The sequence below is a fragment of the Papio anubis genome, chromosome 12 (assembly GCF_008728515.1).
Source record: "Papio anubis isolate 15944 chromosome 12, Panubis1.0, whole genome shotgun sequence".
Taxonomy (NCBI): domain Eukaryota; kingdom Metazoa; phylum Chordata; class Mammalia; order Primates; family Cercopithecidae; genus Papio; species Papio anubis.
This window is the reverse complement of record NC_044987.1, coordinates 123,051,824-123,067,664: the sequence shown is the minus strand read 5'-3', so window position 1 is coordinate 123,067,664 and position 15,841 is coordinate 123,051,824. Positions and strand designations below refer to the sequence as shown.

The 15,841-nt window shown below is 53.9% G+C and overlaps 1 protein-coding gene across 1 annotated transcript in view; it reads left to right on the top strand.

Moving 5' to 3' along the window:
* The window catches only part of PHRF1 (PHD and ring finger domains 1), a 46,900-nt gene that overhangs the window by 22,671 nt on the left and 8,388 nt on the right, over positions 1-15,841 (top strand). Inside the window, exons 4-9 of the mRNA XM_031653980.1 lie at positions 2,797-2,880; positions 3,984-4,102; positions 9,364-9,461; positions 9,785-9,960; positions 11,020-11,149; positions 13,504-13,631. Of these exons, the coding sequence (XP_031509840.1) occupies positions 2,797-2,880; positions 3,984-4,102; positions 9,364-9,461; positions 9,785-9,960; positions 11,020-11,149; positions 13,504-13,631 (735 nt within the window). The remainder of the gene's footprint in view (positions 1-2,796; positions 2,881-3,983; positions 4,103-9,363; positions 9,462-9,784; positions 9,961-11,019; positions 11,150-13,503; positions 13,632-15,841) is intronic.

The following is a 15,841-nucleotide window of genomic DNA, read 5'->3' as shown; positions in this document are numbered from 1 at the left end:
TTAGTTTGAAGCAGGACCCAGACATTACTAATGCTGCTGGTGGGGGCAGGCTGTGACATCACCCGAAGTCTGGCTCTGGTACTTCCTAGTCCTGTTCTGTTGTGGTGAGTCCACAGCCCACAGTAGATTTAGGCTCAGATTTTTCTTTTTTTTTGTGGGGGGAGGTTTCGCTCTTGTTGCCTAGGCTGGAGTACAGTGGTGCGATCTCGGCTCACTGCAGCCTCCACCTTCCGGGTTCAAGTGATTCTCCTGCCTCAGCCTTCCGAGTAGCGGGGACTACAAGCACCTGCTACCACGCCAGGGTAATTTTGTATTTTTAGTAGAGACAGGGTTTCACCATGTTGGTCAGGCTGGTCTTGAACTCCCGACCTCAGGTGATCCGCCCACCTCAGCCTCCCAAAGTGTTGGGATTACAGGTGAGAGCCACTGCACCCGGCCACTTTTTTTCATTTATTTTTTTGTAGATTTTTCTTTTGGTAAGTGAAGCTTTCATTTAAATTGAGGAACAAGATATGGTGTTTGCTGTGTATTTTCTGTCTGGCATTTATTAGATAAGTATTGGGCAGGAGAGGGAGGGCATTTACAAATAAGTTTGTCAGTATAGAAATCTTACAAATGAGTCCGGGCACAGTGGCTCATGCATGTAATCCCAGCACTTTGGGAGGCTGAGGTGGCTGGATCATGAGGTCAAGAGATCGAGACCATCCTGGCCAACATGGTGAAACCCATCTCTACTAAAAATACAAAAATTAGCTGGGCGTGGTACCACATGCCTGTAATCCCGGCTACTCGAGAGGCTGAGGCAGGAGAATCGCTTGAACCTGGGAGGTGGAGGTTGCAGTGAGCTGAGATTGCACCACTGCACTCCAGCCTGGGCAACAGAGGGAGACTCTGTCTCAAAAAAAAAGAAGAAATCTTACAAATAAACTGTTAGAATACTGCTTAGCAAGATTGCTGGATACAAGGTTAATAAAGATTAAACATTGTATTTAGAAATAAGTCATAAAGAGATGTTTAAGACATTCAAAGAGCTTTTCCAACACAGCTGTGATTGAAGGAAGCAAGGCCCCTTCCCTTTCAAGACGTCGTACTCCATAGAGAGGGCGGGATGCTGATTCGGTCCGTCCCAGCAGGAGTTCAGAGCGCTTGATGTGTTGTGAAATCAGCACATGAGGACAGGAAGGCACCAAGAATTGCCAAGATAGCTTTGAAAAGGGGAGAAATTGCCTACTGGATATTATGGTTTATAAAACTACAGTGATTGAACTGGAATCAGTCCAGGAATGCAAACCAGTCCTAGGGGTTTTGCAGGGGCCCTGAAAGAGACCTGGACATCCTTGGGGAGAAGGCAGTGCCTGTGGGACCGATCAGGCGGGGGCTGCTCACAGCACACACACGATGCTGGGTGGATTCAAGATTTTGAATTAGAAGCAAAACTGAAACTTGGAAAGGACGGCGCGGGCAGCTCTGTGATAAGAAAAGGGGGGGCTTCCTAAACAGTCTGAGACAGCGTCTGCAAACAGGCTCTGAGCATGCGGGGCCTAGCCGGAGAGAATGTCTGCACACGGGCAGTGAGGGTGCGGGGCTCCGCAGCAGGGCTCCTCTGGGAACCCCAGTCCCACCACGGGAGGTGCTGCTGGGGAGGATGGCGCCCCAGACTCCAGAGGGGGGATGTCACACGCACAACCTCAAAGGCATACGTATTCATGGGTGTTCACCCGAGAGAAACAGAAGTGCACCCACACAAAGACACGTCCGTCGATGTGCACCACGGGGGAATGGACACATGAGCCGTTTGTGTGGTGGCGTCTCTTCAGTGCTAGGGAGGGCAGAATGCCGTGAGCAGGAGTCCATGCCGTGACTCCACTCCTGAGAAACCCCAGGGAGGACGCACCTGACCACCCCCGAGACAACAGGAAGAAACAGCCAGGTGGGAGAGGGAAGGGCCCGAAGACCAGGGTGGGGACTCTGCAGGACATGCATTTGTCAGGGCCCATTGAATTATTCAGTTAAAATCAGTGTTTTCTTATGTATGGTATAAAATTAAAGATTTTATGTGGGTCAGAACACTATTAATAAAGGCAAAAAAATTTTTGCCACGCATACCTGACTGTTATCCACACTATGAAAAGAAATTTTTTTTGAGATGGAGTTTGGCTCTTGTTGCCCAGGCTGAAGTGCAATGGCACCATCTTGGCTCACTGCAACCTCCGTCTCCAGGGTTCAAGCGATTCTCCTGACTCAGCCTCCTGAGTAGCTGGGGTTACAGGCATGCGCCACCACGCCTGGCTAATTTTGTGTTTTTAGTAGAGATGGGGTTTCTCCGTGTTGGTGAGGCTGGTCTCGAATTCCCGACCTCAGGTGATCCGCCTGCCTCAGCCTCCCAAAGTGCTGGGATTACAGGCGTGAGCCCCTGCTCCCGGCCTATGAAAAGAAATTCTAAAAATTTACTAGTGAATGTCCAACAGTCTTTTGGAAAAGTTGGCAGAAGATTTGAACAGGGCTCACCGCAGAGGGGCCTGTGCACGATGCCGCCCCCCTGCCTCCCCGTCCTCCCTTTATTGTCACCAGATGCTTCGCGTTCATGGAGCTGCTCTTCCCTCCCCCCGTCAGGGCTGGCAGCTCTGCAGGGAGGCGAGGCTCGCTGTGGTCCCTTCACTGCCATGTTGCCAGCAGCTTAGTGGAGGACCTGGCACACGGAAGCACGGAGATACTTGATTTTTAATGTAAAAGAAATTTTTGACCTCTAAGTGAAAGTGATTTATAAGATTCTCATCCCGTTTCTATTTCTCACAGAATGCCAATTCCTGTCCAGTTGATCGAACTCTCTTTAAGAGCATTTGTATTCGAGCTCAATTTGGTGGTAAAATCTTAAGGAAGGTGAGTGTGGATGCTGCTGTGGAGACCCCAGGCGTGCTCACGTCCCTGCCCTGTGGGACAGCGTGCTTTCCAAAGGGGGCTTGCTCTCCTGAAATGAGTGTTGGTTAAATGCTTCATGGCAGTCAACTCAAGTGCCCCTTGTGGCCCTGAGCAGGAAACCTGGAGCTTGAGTTGTGCCCTGTCTGGGGGGTTTGGGGTCCGGGTTGGGGGTGAGAGGCAGAGATGTTGCCAGCTCCTGGGATGTCCCTTCGACCCCAGCCCTGTACCCATCACATCGGGGAGCAGCTCTCTGGCCCGTCTGCTCAGAGCTCTTTATTTTATTTTTGAGACACCGTCTTGCTCTTTCACCCAGGCTGGGGCGCAGTGGCACAATCACAGCTTATTACAGCCTCAGCTTCCTGGTTTCAAGCCATCCTCTCCTGCCTCAGCCTCCTGAGTAGCTGGGTCCACAGGCGTTCACCACCACACCTGGCTATTTTTTTTTTGTTCAAGTGGAGATGAGGTCTCACTGTGTTGTCCAGGTGGGACTCGAACTCCTAGGCTCAAGCCGTCCTCCTGCCTCAGCCTCCCAAAGTGCTGGGATTACAGGCGTGAGCCACTGTGCCCCGCTTTTTTTTTTGGAGACCGAATCTTGCTCTGTTGCCCAGGCTGGAGTGCAGTGGCACAGTCTTGGCTCACTGCAGGTTCACGCCATTCTCCTGCCTCAGCCTCCCAAGTAGCTGGGACTACAGGCGCCTGCCACCACCACGCCCAGCTAATTTTTTTTTTTTTTAAGAGGCAGACCTTGCTCTTACGTGGCAGTCCGGCACCTGCTGCCTTGCCTTGCTTGATGACTCCACTTAGGGGCCACAGGGCTTACCCGCTCCTTTCCATGCATCATACTTTGCTTTCTGTTGAATATTTTCCTCTTAGATCACCACCCTGAGATGGTAGAAAACATAAAAATTCTTGTGTGCACGTTGAGGGAGACCCTCTGGGCCTGTGGAGCCCACTTAGGAATCTGAAGCCGATCGATCGATTCTGGATTAACTGTGTATCGTGATGGGAATTGACCGTGGGGAGTCTGGGTCCCATGTGGTGTGTGACCGCTGGTTCTGTCCTAGATCCCAGTGGAGAACACCAAAGCGAGTGAGGAAGAGGAGGAGGACCCCACCTTCTGTGAGGTGTGCGGCAGGAGTGACCGCGAGGACAGGCTCTTGCTCTGTGATGGCTGCGATGCGGGGTAAGGGACGCTTGGGACTGGCACACGTGCCCTGCTGCGTGCGAGGTGGGCCAGGGGCAGGAGGGACGCAGAACCTCCTCCCTCTGTGAAGTCTGAGTCCCAGCACCTGGAGCTGAGCTCACCACCCTCAGCAGCGCGGTTCAGTCCTGCGGACCATTGACACCTGCAGGCCTTCCTATTACACCCATTTACACCTCCATCTTTCCCCAAAAAACATTCTGCGGCTACTCACAGAAATGCAGGTAATACATCAAGACAAAAAAGAAAACAGCCAGACAGGAGGCTGTGGGGCTGGCCAGCCAGAGGGTGGGATGTGTCCTGGTCCTGGCCTTTCTGTGGGGGAGGAGTGGCTCTGCCTGCGTCCATCATCCTGGCTGCCTTGGTCCCTCACCTTTCACCCTGCTCCTCCTTACCCCTTGGGTGCGCATCCAGTTACACTGCACCTGCTGCTCTCCCTGGCACAGCTGAGCGCCTGCTCTGGCCCTGCGTGGCCCTGGCTTCCCGGGAGCCTGTGACACTTGTCTCCATATCCCTGCTTTGTCTCGTTGGCTGTAGGCAGGTCCCTCCTTCCCCATTAGCCTCCTGCGAGGGGCTCTCCCTGTTGATTTGAATAATTTTTCTGCATGAAATTATGGCGAGAGGATTCTGGAAATCTTTCCCTTGTTGAAAGAACCAGTGAGGCTGCTCTATCTGGAGCCTTCTCTTGGGCGGAAAGTAGCTGGGTCGGGGTTTGGACTACGAAACAGCCAGAGCCAGGAGGCCTGGACGTGCTGTGGCTGGAGCCGCACAGAGGGCAGACTCCTGGTGAAGGCCTTTGCTCCGTGGCATGTGGTCCTGGTCATCCCAGCTTTGACTCGCCCTTGACCACAGCCGCTTGTGCCCCCACCTGTCACCTCGTTCTTAGCCACATACCCAGGCCTCTGCTCCACTCACGCTGCTGTTGGTGCAGGAATCGCTGGCTATCCTTTCGCAGACACTGCAGGGGCCTCCTCGGGGGTCCTGCAGGCCGCCACCACGTTTGTCTCATCATCAGTTCGCCCTCCTTGTGGCCTGTGGGAGTGTAGGGGCCTTGCAGTGTGCTCCACCGGCCCCTCCAGGTCCCAGCCCCTGCTTGGTCCTGCCCTCTGCTCTCAGCAGCCAGGGAACGGCCATGCCTCTGCTCATATTCGCAAACATCTTGCCTTCCCTCCTTTCTTACGAGTCTGAGCCTAAATCCACGTTTTGTGACAGTTTCCTGAGTGCTCTCCCCTGATGGTCTTCACCTCCTTGGAGTTCCTGGGAGCATCTGCTGCCAACTGTCCCGGCATGTGCTGAGCTGGTGCCGCAAGTCTGAAGGGCAGGGCTGCTGCCTTGAGTATCCCAGGAGCCTGGTCACTGCAGCCCTGGGCACAGTGCTTATTGGCTGTTGATTACTGAGTTACTCCTCGAATATACGCAGAATGCTTTTTTTGTTGTTGTTGTTTGAGACGGAGTTTCGCTCTTTTTGCCCAGGCTGGAGTGCAATGGCGTGATCTCGGCTCACCACAACCTCCGCCTCCCAGGTTCAAGTGATTCTCCTGCCTCAGCCTCCCGAGTAGCTGGGATTACAGGCATGCGCCACCATGCCTGGCTAATTTTGTATTTTTAGGAGAGACGGGGTTTCTCCATGTTGGTCAGGCTGGTCTTGAACTCCTGACCTCAGGAGATCCACCCGCCTCGGCCTCCCAGAGTGCTGGGATTACAGGCATGAGCCACCGCGCCCGGTCAAGCGCAGAATGCTTAAAAATAAAAAAAAAGAGGTGGAGGGGTGGCTTAGCGCTCCCTGCCCGTGTGTAACACTAGTCCTCTTTACCTGTGGCTGTGGCCACTCTGGGCATGTGAAGGAAGGGCCTGGGCTGGCCTGGAATCGCTGGACACGGCCCGAGAGGCCATGGTGTGATAGGAGAGACCTGGTCCTGGCTGCCATGGGCACCATCCTGGGCAAGGCCCTCATTGCAGGCCGGGGCCGTGAATCTTCTAGTGGCTGGAGGGCAGCTGGTAGGCCAGATGAGGCTGTCGGTTTTCAGGCACAAAGCCTAGTTTTCATGTTAGCTTTTATTTTACTCATTTACGTATTTTTTTCGAGGTAGAGTCTTGGTCTGTCACCCAGGCTGGAGTGCAGGGGCACCATCTCGGCTCCCTGCAACCTCTGCAGTGAGTCGCTGCAGCCTTGGTTCAAGCTTCAAGTGGCTCTCCTGCCTCAGCCTCCTCAGTAGCTGGGATTACAGGCATGTGCCACCACAGCCAGCTAATTTTTGTATTTTTAGTAGAGACGGGGTTTTGCCATGTTGGCCAGGCTGATCTTGAACTCCTGGGCTCCAGTGATCCGCCCACCTCGACCTCCCAAAGTGCTGAGATTAAAGGCGTGAGCCACTGTGCCCAACCTAGTTGTAGTAACTTCTAACAAGGCTCTTGGGGATGTTTAAAATTTAAGGCCGGGCGCGGTGGCTCAAGCCTGTAATCCCAGCACTTTGGGAGGCCGAGATGGGCGGATCACGAGGTCAGGAGATCGAGACTATCCTGGCTAACACGGTGAAACCCCGTCTCTACTAAGAAATACAAAAAAAAACTAGCTGGGCGAGGTGGCAGGCGCCTGTAGTCCCAGCTACTTGGGAGGCTGAGGCAGGAGAATGGCGTAAACCCAGGAGGCGGAGCTTACAGTGAGCTGAGATCCGGCCACTGCACTCCAACCTGGGCAACAGAGCACGACTCTGTCTCAGAAAAAAAAAAGAAAAAAAAACTTAATTAAAATTTTTTATTATAAGTGACCTTTACAAATTCAATATGTTGATTTTCTTTCTACCTACACTACTTGAATTACTTGGCGGATAAAACAAGGCAAGTATATAAAAACCCTGATGGATATAAAACATTAAAACTGATCAATATAATGATTGTCATACTTCTAAACATTTCCATGCTGTTACTGTTTGCAGTCTGCTAATTTTTTTTTTTTTTTTTTTTTGAGACAGAGTCTCGCTCTGTCGCCCGGGCTGGAGTGCAGTGGCGCGATCTTGGCTCACTGCAAGCTCTACCTCCTGTGGAAAGTTCACGCCAATCTCCTGGCCTTCAGGAGTAGCTGGGACTACAGGCGCCACCACTCGCTAATTTTTTGTTTTGTTTTTGTTTTTTTTTTTTTTGAGACAGGAGTCTCCCCTGTGCTCCCAGGCTGGAGCGGTGCTGATCTCGCTCACTGCAAGCTCCTCACCTCCCTCGGTTCACGCCATTCTCCGCCTCAGCCTCCCAAGTAGCTGAGACTACAGGATGCTCAGCCACCACTGCCAGTTTTTGTATTTTTAGTAGAGACGGGTTTCACTCATGTTAGCCAAGATGGTCCCATCTCCTGACCTCGTGATCCCACCTCTGCCTCCCAAAGTGCTGGGATTACAGGCATGAGCCAATGACCCGCCCAGTCTGCTAAATTTTCTTAAAAATCACACGCTTCAAAGTTACTCCACCCTCATGTCAAATGGGATCAGACAGGCAGTCGAGGTGGGCGGACGAGTCAGGAGTTCTCGAGACCAGCCTGGCCAACATGGCTAAACCCCACCCTCTACTAAAAATACAAAACAGCCAGGCGGTGGCACTGTAACCCTTGATCTTTGAGAGGCTTGAGGCACTAGAACATCTTGAATCCTGGGAGGCGGAGGCTGCAGCCAAGATTGTGCCTCTGCACTCCAGAGAGACTCAAAAAACCCCGCAAAACTTAAGGCTATCTATATAGATACACTGATAATACATGAAGGCATGATTTGTTCTGCTGTCGCCTAGGCTGGAGTGCGCAGGCTGATCTCGCTCACTGTAAAGTCTACCCGGTTCACGCATTCTCCCGCTCTCAGCCTCCTGAGAGCGACTTACAGGTTTCACTCATCACAGCTCGTGGCTAATTTTTTGTATTTTAGTAGAGACGGGTTTCACTGTGGTTCGGGATCTTCCCAGATCTTAGGATCCGCTTCCTCACCGGGCCTCCCAAAGTGCTGGGATTACAGGCGTGAGCCACGCTACTCGTGCCACAGGTACAGTTTTCATTTTTGAGACAGAGTCTCAAAAAGCTCTTGCTCGCCTAGGGCTGGAGTGCAGTGGCATGATTCTACTCACTGTGGCCCGGCCTCCCGGTTCATGCCATTCTCCTGCCTCAGCCTCCGAAAGTAGCTGACTACAGGCTCTCACTCGGCCCTGCCTGTTTTTAGTAGAGACGGGTTTCACCTGGTCAGGCCAGGATGGTCTCTGACCTCCTCTGACTCCTCGCGATCCGGCCTGCCTCTGCCTCCCAAAGTGCTGGGATTACAGGCTTGAGCCACCGCCCCCGGCCCTAGGTGCAGGATTCTTGGGGGAATGGGTTTACTTTTGTTTAACTCGTATCTTAGATCCTAGAACAGTTCAGCACTGTGGTTAGTAAGTGGTAGTTAAGCTCAGTTGAATTCAGGCTCAATTTTCAGGGACACCATCAACTTGACTCCCTTCCTTTGATTGTTTTTGCCGTAGTCAGGGCTGTCTGGGGTCTTTGGGGTGAAGTTTCAAGGATCTCGGCACAGACTCCCGAGCCTCGGCTGCTTGGAGGGGCACAGATACCTCATACCAGTGGCAGCACTTCCCAAACTACTTTCCTACAAGGCTTGATAGAAACAATTAAGATATAGTTTCCTTTCAGCAAAGAAACCTTCTCCTCCTTCACTGGCTTGGTGTGAGGCGCGATGTTTGAAACCCCGTGAGTGCGGGTGGGTGAGACGAGCCTCTCTGGGAAGGGCCCCCAGAGGCAGCACCTACCGCAGGAGCTCAGCCTGAGCCACTGTCGGCCTCTGGGTGGGCGTCGTGGTCGGCTCAGCTGCTGTCAGGATACTACAGGCTGGGCAGCGTAAACCACAGGTCTTCCTTTTCTCGGTTTTGGAAGCTGGACGTCTGAGATAGCAGCAGGCCTGGTTCCTGGGGAGGCCCTTCTTCCTTCTCACAGACGGCCGCCTCCCCGCTGTGTCCTCCCCTGGCCTTCCCTCCTCTGAGGACACCAATCCTGCAGCCTTGTTCAGCCTGAATTACCCCCTTAAAGGTTCCATCTCCAGCTGCTGTCACATTGGGGGTTAGGGCTTCCTAGGAACTGTTGGGGGACGCAGGTCAGCCCCTAACGGAATGCGTCACAGACTTGGGTGCTGTTGGAGGCCTGCTGTGTGGTCCCCTCACTGGAGGAGGTTTGGGAAAGCTGTGAGCAGCACCCGGACGCTCTGCTCTGGGCCTGCTCTCTCCTGCAGGTACCACATGGAATGCCTGGACCCCCCTCTCCAGGAGGTGCCGGTGGACGAGTGGTTCTGCCCGGAATGTGCTGCCCCTGGCGTTGTCCTTGCCGCTGGTGAGGACGCTGCTCCCATCTCAAGGCGCGCATGGGCCTTCTCACCGTCTGCTCTGCGGCCCCAGGGTTAGGGTCAGCTGCCGCGTGGGGAAGACGTCTCGGGCTGTCTCAGGCTCGTCTTCTCAGGGCTGTGTGTGGGGTCCATTGGCTGGGGGGTTCCGGTCCTCAGTGGTAGAAGCACCAGGCTCCATGAGCAGCCCTGTGTCCCGTGCACAGGTCAGCCTAAGCCAGGGCTGCTGTGTGGCCGGTAGCCACGGGGGGAGCCGCTGGGGAAGGTGTGTGGCCTGTGAGTGTGGCACATCAGCCCTGGTGATTCTTCCCAGATGCGGGTCCCGTGAGTGAGGAGGAGGTCTCCCTGCTCTTGGCCGATGTGGTGCCCACCACCAGCAGGCTTCGGCCTCGAGCAGGTAGGACCCGGGTGATCGCCAGGACGCGGCAGAGTGAGAGAGTCAGAGCAACCGTGAACCGGAACCGGATCTCCACGGCCAGGAGGGTCCAGGTGGGTGGCCCAGCCCTGATGCCTGCCCAGAGTGGTCTCAGCGGCCTGGGTGGGTGGCCCGGCCCCAACGCCTGTCCCAGAGCCCCAGCTGCCCAGTGTGGTCTCAGCGGCCCGGGTGGCTGGGAGAGGCGTCGTTGGCACTGTGGGGTCTGCCTGGCCCCCGTGGCTTGTGTTCCTCGGCCTGCTAAGGGGAGCAGGTGAGTGCACCCCGGGGTGAGCCCAGCGGCCCAAGGTGAGGCTGCCTCTCCAAGCAGCTGGAGCCAGGTGCTGAGGGGCAAATGGAGCCTGGCCCTGGGGGTGGGGGCTCTAGGAAACCCCCTTGTTCCCCAGGCCACGTGCCAGCACCACTCCCTCCAGGCGCCTGTGAGCGCCTTCCTCTTGCGCTGGACCTGGTGCTCAGTTTCAGGTGCTCCCTGCGGCCTCCGTCCTCACAGCAGCCTTTCTCTGGGCATTGGACAAGCAGGAGGGTCTGGGCTGTGGGCATCTGGTGTGTGCCCTTGGCAAGCCTAACGCTGAATTTGGAGGGGACTGAGAAGCCTTGGTGGAGTGGGGGCTGTCCCTCTCCAGTGCCCTGCCCAGCACCTGTGCCGCACCCACCACAGTGACTGGTGCTCTCCCCTGTGCCCCTGGGATGCTGTCTGTCCCCCACCTGCCTGCCCCTTGCCTTGTCCCTGCTGCGTACCGCCCCCACACCTGTGCAGGAGCCCAGCTCTCAGGGCTTGCCATGGGCTCTGCTCTGAGCTCCGCCCTGTGTCCTTCTTCCTCCACCAAGAACTCCACTGTCCTTGGTGTCTGCCTGTCCTCGCCCTCCATTCTGGCCCTGAGCTTGCCCCCCAGACCCGTCCTAGGCTGTCCGGGCCTTGCCCCCGTGGGAGTGCTGGGCAACCTGTCTGGCAAGGGAGAGGAAGGCCGGGCCGTGGCTGCTGTGGGTGGCGGGTGGGGAGGCTGTCCTGCTTCTCTGGCTGCCATTGCGGGCTGTGCTCTGGGCTCCAGTTGGGGTCTGCGCTGGCCCGGCTGAGGCCCCAAGGGCACCTGACGGCACCGCCCCTTTGCCTGTAGCACACACCAGGACGCCTTGGGTCTTCCCTGCTGGACGAAGCCATCGAGGCCGTGGCTACTGGCCTGAGCACCGCCGTGTATCAGCGCCCCCTGACGCCGCGCACTCCCGCCCGACGGAAGAGGAGGACAAGTAAGCCTCGCGGGATGGACTCTCCCGCCAGCCACGCGCTGGGACCCACGCCCACTCGCTGCTTCCCTCAAGGCCAGGGCTGTGGGCATTTCCGTTTCTTCTGTCTGCAACTTAATCTTCTCAGCTGAAAACACTACACGGTGTAGGTTTGACGTGCCGATCTGTGACCACACTGCCTCTGGCGTTACCAGGATGGTGCCAGCCTTCCCAAATTGTTCCCCTCTGCTTTCTGGAAGGATTGCTTCCTGAGGTTTATGGAAGCAGTCTTGTTATTTTTGCTGTAAACATTTGTCTCAATATGCTCTGAAGCCATCTGGGCCTGGGCTTTTCTGTGGGGGCTGAGTTGAGATGAGTGATTTTGCGTCTTGTCTTGCTTCTGCCCTGTTCAGGTTTTTCAGTCCTTTTCTGTGAGTTTTGGTAATTTTGTCCCAGTGCTGGTTAACTTCAATTACTTGGTTCTCAGACGTCCACTGTGAGGTGACTAATTCTCCCTTAAAACTAACGGGCAGCTCCTGGGGAGAGCCGTCGACTGCACCTTGTCAAACACCCCAGGAAGATGAATTTGGACTGAAATGCTGGGTGTTTTTGCGGTTAAACATTTTTTAATCTTTATGTCACTACAGATGTGCAGCGAGTTCATTTGTGTTAAAGTCTCTCAGGAGAGTTCTTCTCTGGTGTTTGTACCAAGGGGCACAGCTATAGTTTGTATCATTTTACTTTCCATTGTCACTGTGTGCTTTTTTCTAATTTAGTTTTCTTTCATAGTTTCTCTCTTTTTTCTTTTTTTTTTTTTTTGAGAGAGAGTCTCACTGTGGAGCTGGAGTGCAGTGGTGGGATCTCAGCTCACTGCAACCTCCACCTCCCCAGTTCAAGTGATTCTCCTCCCTCAGCCTCCTGAGTAGCTGGGACTACAGGTGCACCACCACCATGCCCGGCTAATTTTTATTATTTTCGTAGAGACAAGGTTTTACCTTGTTGGCCAGGCTGGTCTTGAACTCTTGGCCCCAAGCAATCCACCTGCCTTGGCCTCCCAAAGTGCTGGGATTATGAGTGTGAGCCATGGTGCCCGGCCCTGCTTCATAATTATGTAAGATATTTAATGGTACACTCAGGGAGGTCAGGCTCTGTTCTTAGATGCTGCTCATTTTCTGTCTCTCCCCCCAGTAGGAACATGTTATTTTTATTCCTTTTTTTATTGAGACAGGATTTCATCTTGCCCAGGCTGGAGTGCAGTGGCGTGATCTCAGCTCACTGCAACCTCTGCCTCCCAGGCTCAAGCAGTTGTGGTGCCTCAGCCTCCTGAGTAGCCTGTAATCCCAGCACTCTGGGAGGCTGGGGCAGGTGGGATAGCTTGAGGCCAGGAGTTTGAGATGGCGCCACTGCAGTCCAGCCTGGTTGAGAGAGTGAGTCTTTGTCTCCAAAAATATATATACAAATATATGGTTTATTTCTCTTTTTAAAAAACTTTAGGGCCGGGCGCAGTGGCTCGCGCCTGTAATCCCAGCACTTTGGGAGGCCAAGGTGGGTGGATCACGAGGTCAGAAGATTTAGACAATCCTGGCTAACACGGTGAAACCCCATCTCTACTAAAAATACAAAAAATTAGCTAGACATGGTGGCGGGCACCTGTAGTCCCACCTACTCAAGAGGCTGAGGCAGGAGAATGGCATGAACCTGGGAGGTGGAGCTTGCAGTGAGCTGAGATTGCGCCACTGCACTCCAGCCTGGGCGACAGAGTGAGACTCCGTCTCCAAAAAAAAAAAAATACAAAAATTAGCCGGGTGTGGTGGCGGGCGCCTGTAATCCCAGGTACTCAGGAGGCTGAGGCAGGAGAATCGCTTGAACCCGAGAGGCAGAGGTTGCAGTGAGCCAAGATCACACCAGTGTACTTCAGCCTTGGTGACAGAGCAAGGCTCCGTGTCAAAAAAAAAAAAAAAATCTGGGCAGGGGCAGTGGCTCACACCTGTAATCCTAGCTCTTTAGGAGGCTGAGGCAGGAGGATTGCTGGAGCCCAGAGACCAGCTTGGGCGACATGGTGAGCCCTATCTATAAAGACAATGAGCTGGGCACGGTGGTGCATGCCCGTAGTTCAAGCTGCTTGGGAGGCTGAGGCAGGAGAATCACTTGAGCCCAGGAGTTTGAGCCTGCTGTGAGCTGAGATCATGCCACTGCACTCCAGCCTGCGTGACAGAGCAAAAGCCTGTCTCAAAAAAAAGAAAAAAAAAAAAATGCAAGGCAGTGCGTGTGGTCCTGCTGTGCCGGCTCCTGGGCTCCGTCCTCTGGGCTGGACTCGCAGGAATAGGGTGGGGAGGGCCCAGCACAGAGAAGCACAGACTTCAACCTCTTCTCCTTAGGAAGACGGAAGAAAGTGCCGGGAAGAAAGAAAACCCCGTCCGGACCATCCGCAAAAAGTAAGGGCTCAGCGACAAGATCTAAGAAACGCCAACATCGAGTGAAGAAGAGAAAAGGGAAGAAGGTAAAGGTGAGCGTTGGGTGGCAGCGCCTGAGCCTCCGCCGGCCTCAGCACCCTCGCGGTTACGGAGCAGGGATCGTCATCGTCACTGCTTCTCTGTATTTACTCAGCGATTTGCTGATGGAAATGAACGTTTCTGTAACACAGACTGAAGATGGGCTTGAGGCCAGCTGTTTCCTAAGGCACACGGAGGGGCTGAGGGCTGGTCGTGTGCCCCCCAGGAACCTTCCTGAAGCCATCCATCCGCTGGTCGGGGAGCCCGGTGTGAGCCAGGCCAGTGCAAGCCCCTCTGGCAGAGGCCCCTGGGAGCAGTTGTGGGTTTCAGGCAGACCTGGCCAGCCTGGCTTTGAGGAGTGACACAAGCCGTGTCTGACAGGCCCCGTCCACCTCCTCTGACCCACGCTCGCTGGGCCCTGGGGGCGGCCTCCTTGGTCTACATCGTGGCCTTCGTTGTCCCAGGCCCCTTTCATCCGAAATCATGGACCAGACATTTAATATTTATTTTTAGTTGATCCCTAATTATTGTCTGTGTTTATGGGGCAGAGGGGGGTGTGTCATTTGTGTGCATGTTTGTGATGCTCAAACCGGGACTAAATGCATAACCTCGGACTGCATATTTAAAACACCTTAATATATAAAAACTTGAATTGCGGCTGGGTGCAGTGGCTCACGCCTGTGATCCCAGCACTTTGAGGGGGCCGAGGCAGACAGATCACCTGAGGTCAGGAGTTCAAGACCAGCCTGGCCAACATGCTAAAACCCCATCTCGACCAAAAAGACTAAAAATTAGCCGGGTGTGGTGGCAGGAACCTGTAGTCCCAGCCTCAGGAGGCTGAGGCAGGAAAATCACTTGAACCCCAGGAGGCAGAGATTGCAGTGAGCCGAGATGGCACCACTGCACTCCAGCCTGGGAGACGAGAGAAAAAGTCTACCTCAAAAAAACAAAACAAAACAAAAACTGAGTTGCAGCCATTGTTCAAGTGTTTGCTGAATCTTTTTGTTTGTTTATTTGTTTTTGTATTTTGAGATGGAGTCTCGCTTTGTCCCTGGGCTTGAGTGCAGTGGTGCGATCTCGGCTCACTGCAACCTCCGCCTCCCGGGTTCAAGCGATTCTCCTGCCTCAGCCTCTTGAGTAGCTGGGATTATACGCATGCGCCACCAAGCCCAGCTAATTTTTGTATTTTTAGTAGAGACAGGGTTTCACCATGTTGGTCAGGCTGGTCTTGAACCTCCTGACCTTGTGATCTGTCCGCCTCGGCCCCCCAAACTGCTGGGATTACAGGCGTGAGCCACCGTGCCCGGCCTTTGTTTTGTTTTTTGAGACTGTATCACTCTGTGGCCCAGGCTGAAGTACAATGGCGCAATCCCAGCTCACTGCAGTCTTGGCCTCCCCAGGCCCAGGTGATCCTTCCTGAGTAGCTGGGACAGCCCACCGTGCCCAGCTAATTTTCGTATTTTTTGTAGACACAGGGGTTCGCCATGTTGCCCAGGCTGGTCTTAAACTCCTGGGCTTAAGCAGTTTGTCCACCTCAGCCTCAAAAAGTGTTTTTGTTTGTTTTAGGTTGGGGCGGAGACAGAGTCTGGTTCTGTTACCCAGGCTGGAGTGCAGTGACATGATCCTGGCTCACTGTAGCTGCCTTGACCTCCCAGGCCAAGGTGATCCTCCCCCGTCAGCCTCTCAAGTAGCTGGGACCACAGGCTCACACCACCTCACCCAGCTAATTTTTTTTTTTTTTTTTTTTGGTAGAGACGGGGTCTCACTATGTTCCCCAAGCTGGTCTTGAACTCCTGGGCTCAAACGATCCTCCTGCCTCGACCTCCCAAAAGTGCTGGGATTACAGGTGTGAGCGCCAAGTCTGCTGCATTTTTATGTGAATTTATACTCGAGATGATTATTCATTTCCTAGTGAATATAAACTTATATAGTACACATTTATATAAAACTATATTTTAGTTTTTTTTGTTTTTGAGACAGAGTTTCACTCTTGTTGCCCAGGTTGGAGTGCAGTGGTATGATCTCAGCTCACTGCAACCTCGGCCTCCTGAGTTCAAGCAATTCTCCTGTCTCAGCCTCCCAAATAGCTGGGATTACAGGCATGCGCCACCACGCCCGGCTAATTTTGTATTTTTAGTAGAGATGGGGTTTCTCCATGTTGGTCAGGCTGGTCTTGAACTCCCGACCTCAGGTGATCTGCCCGCCTTGGCCTCCCAAAGTGCTG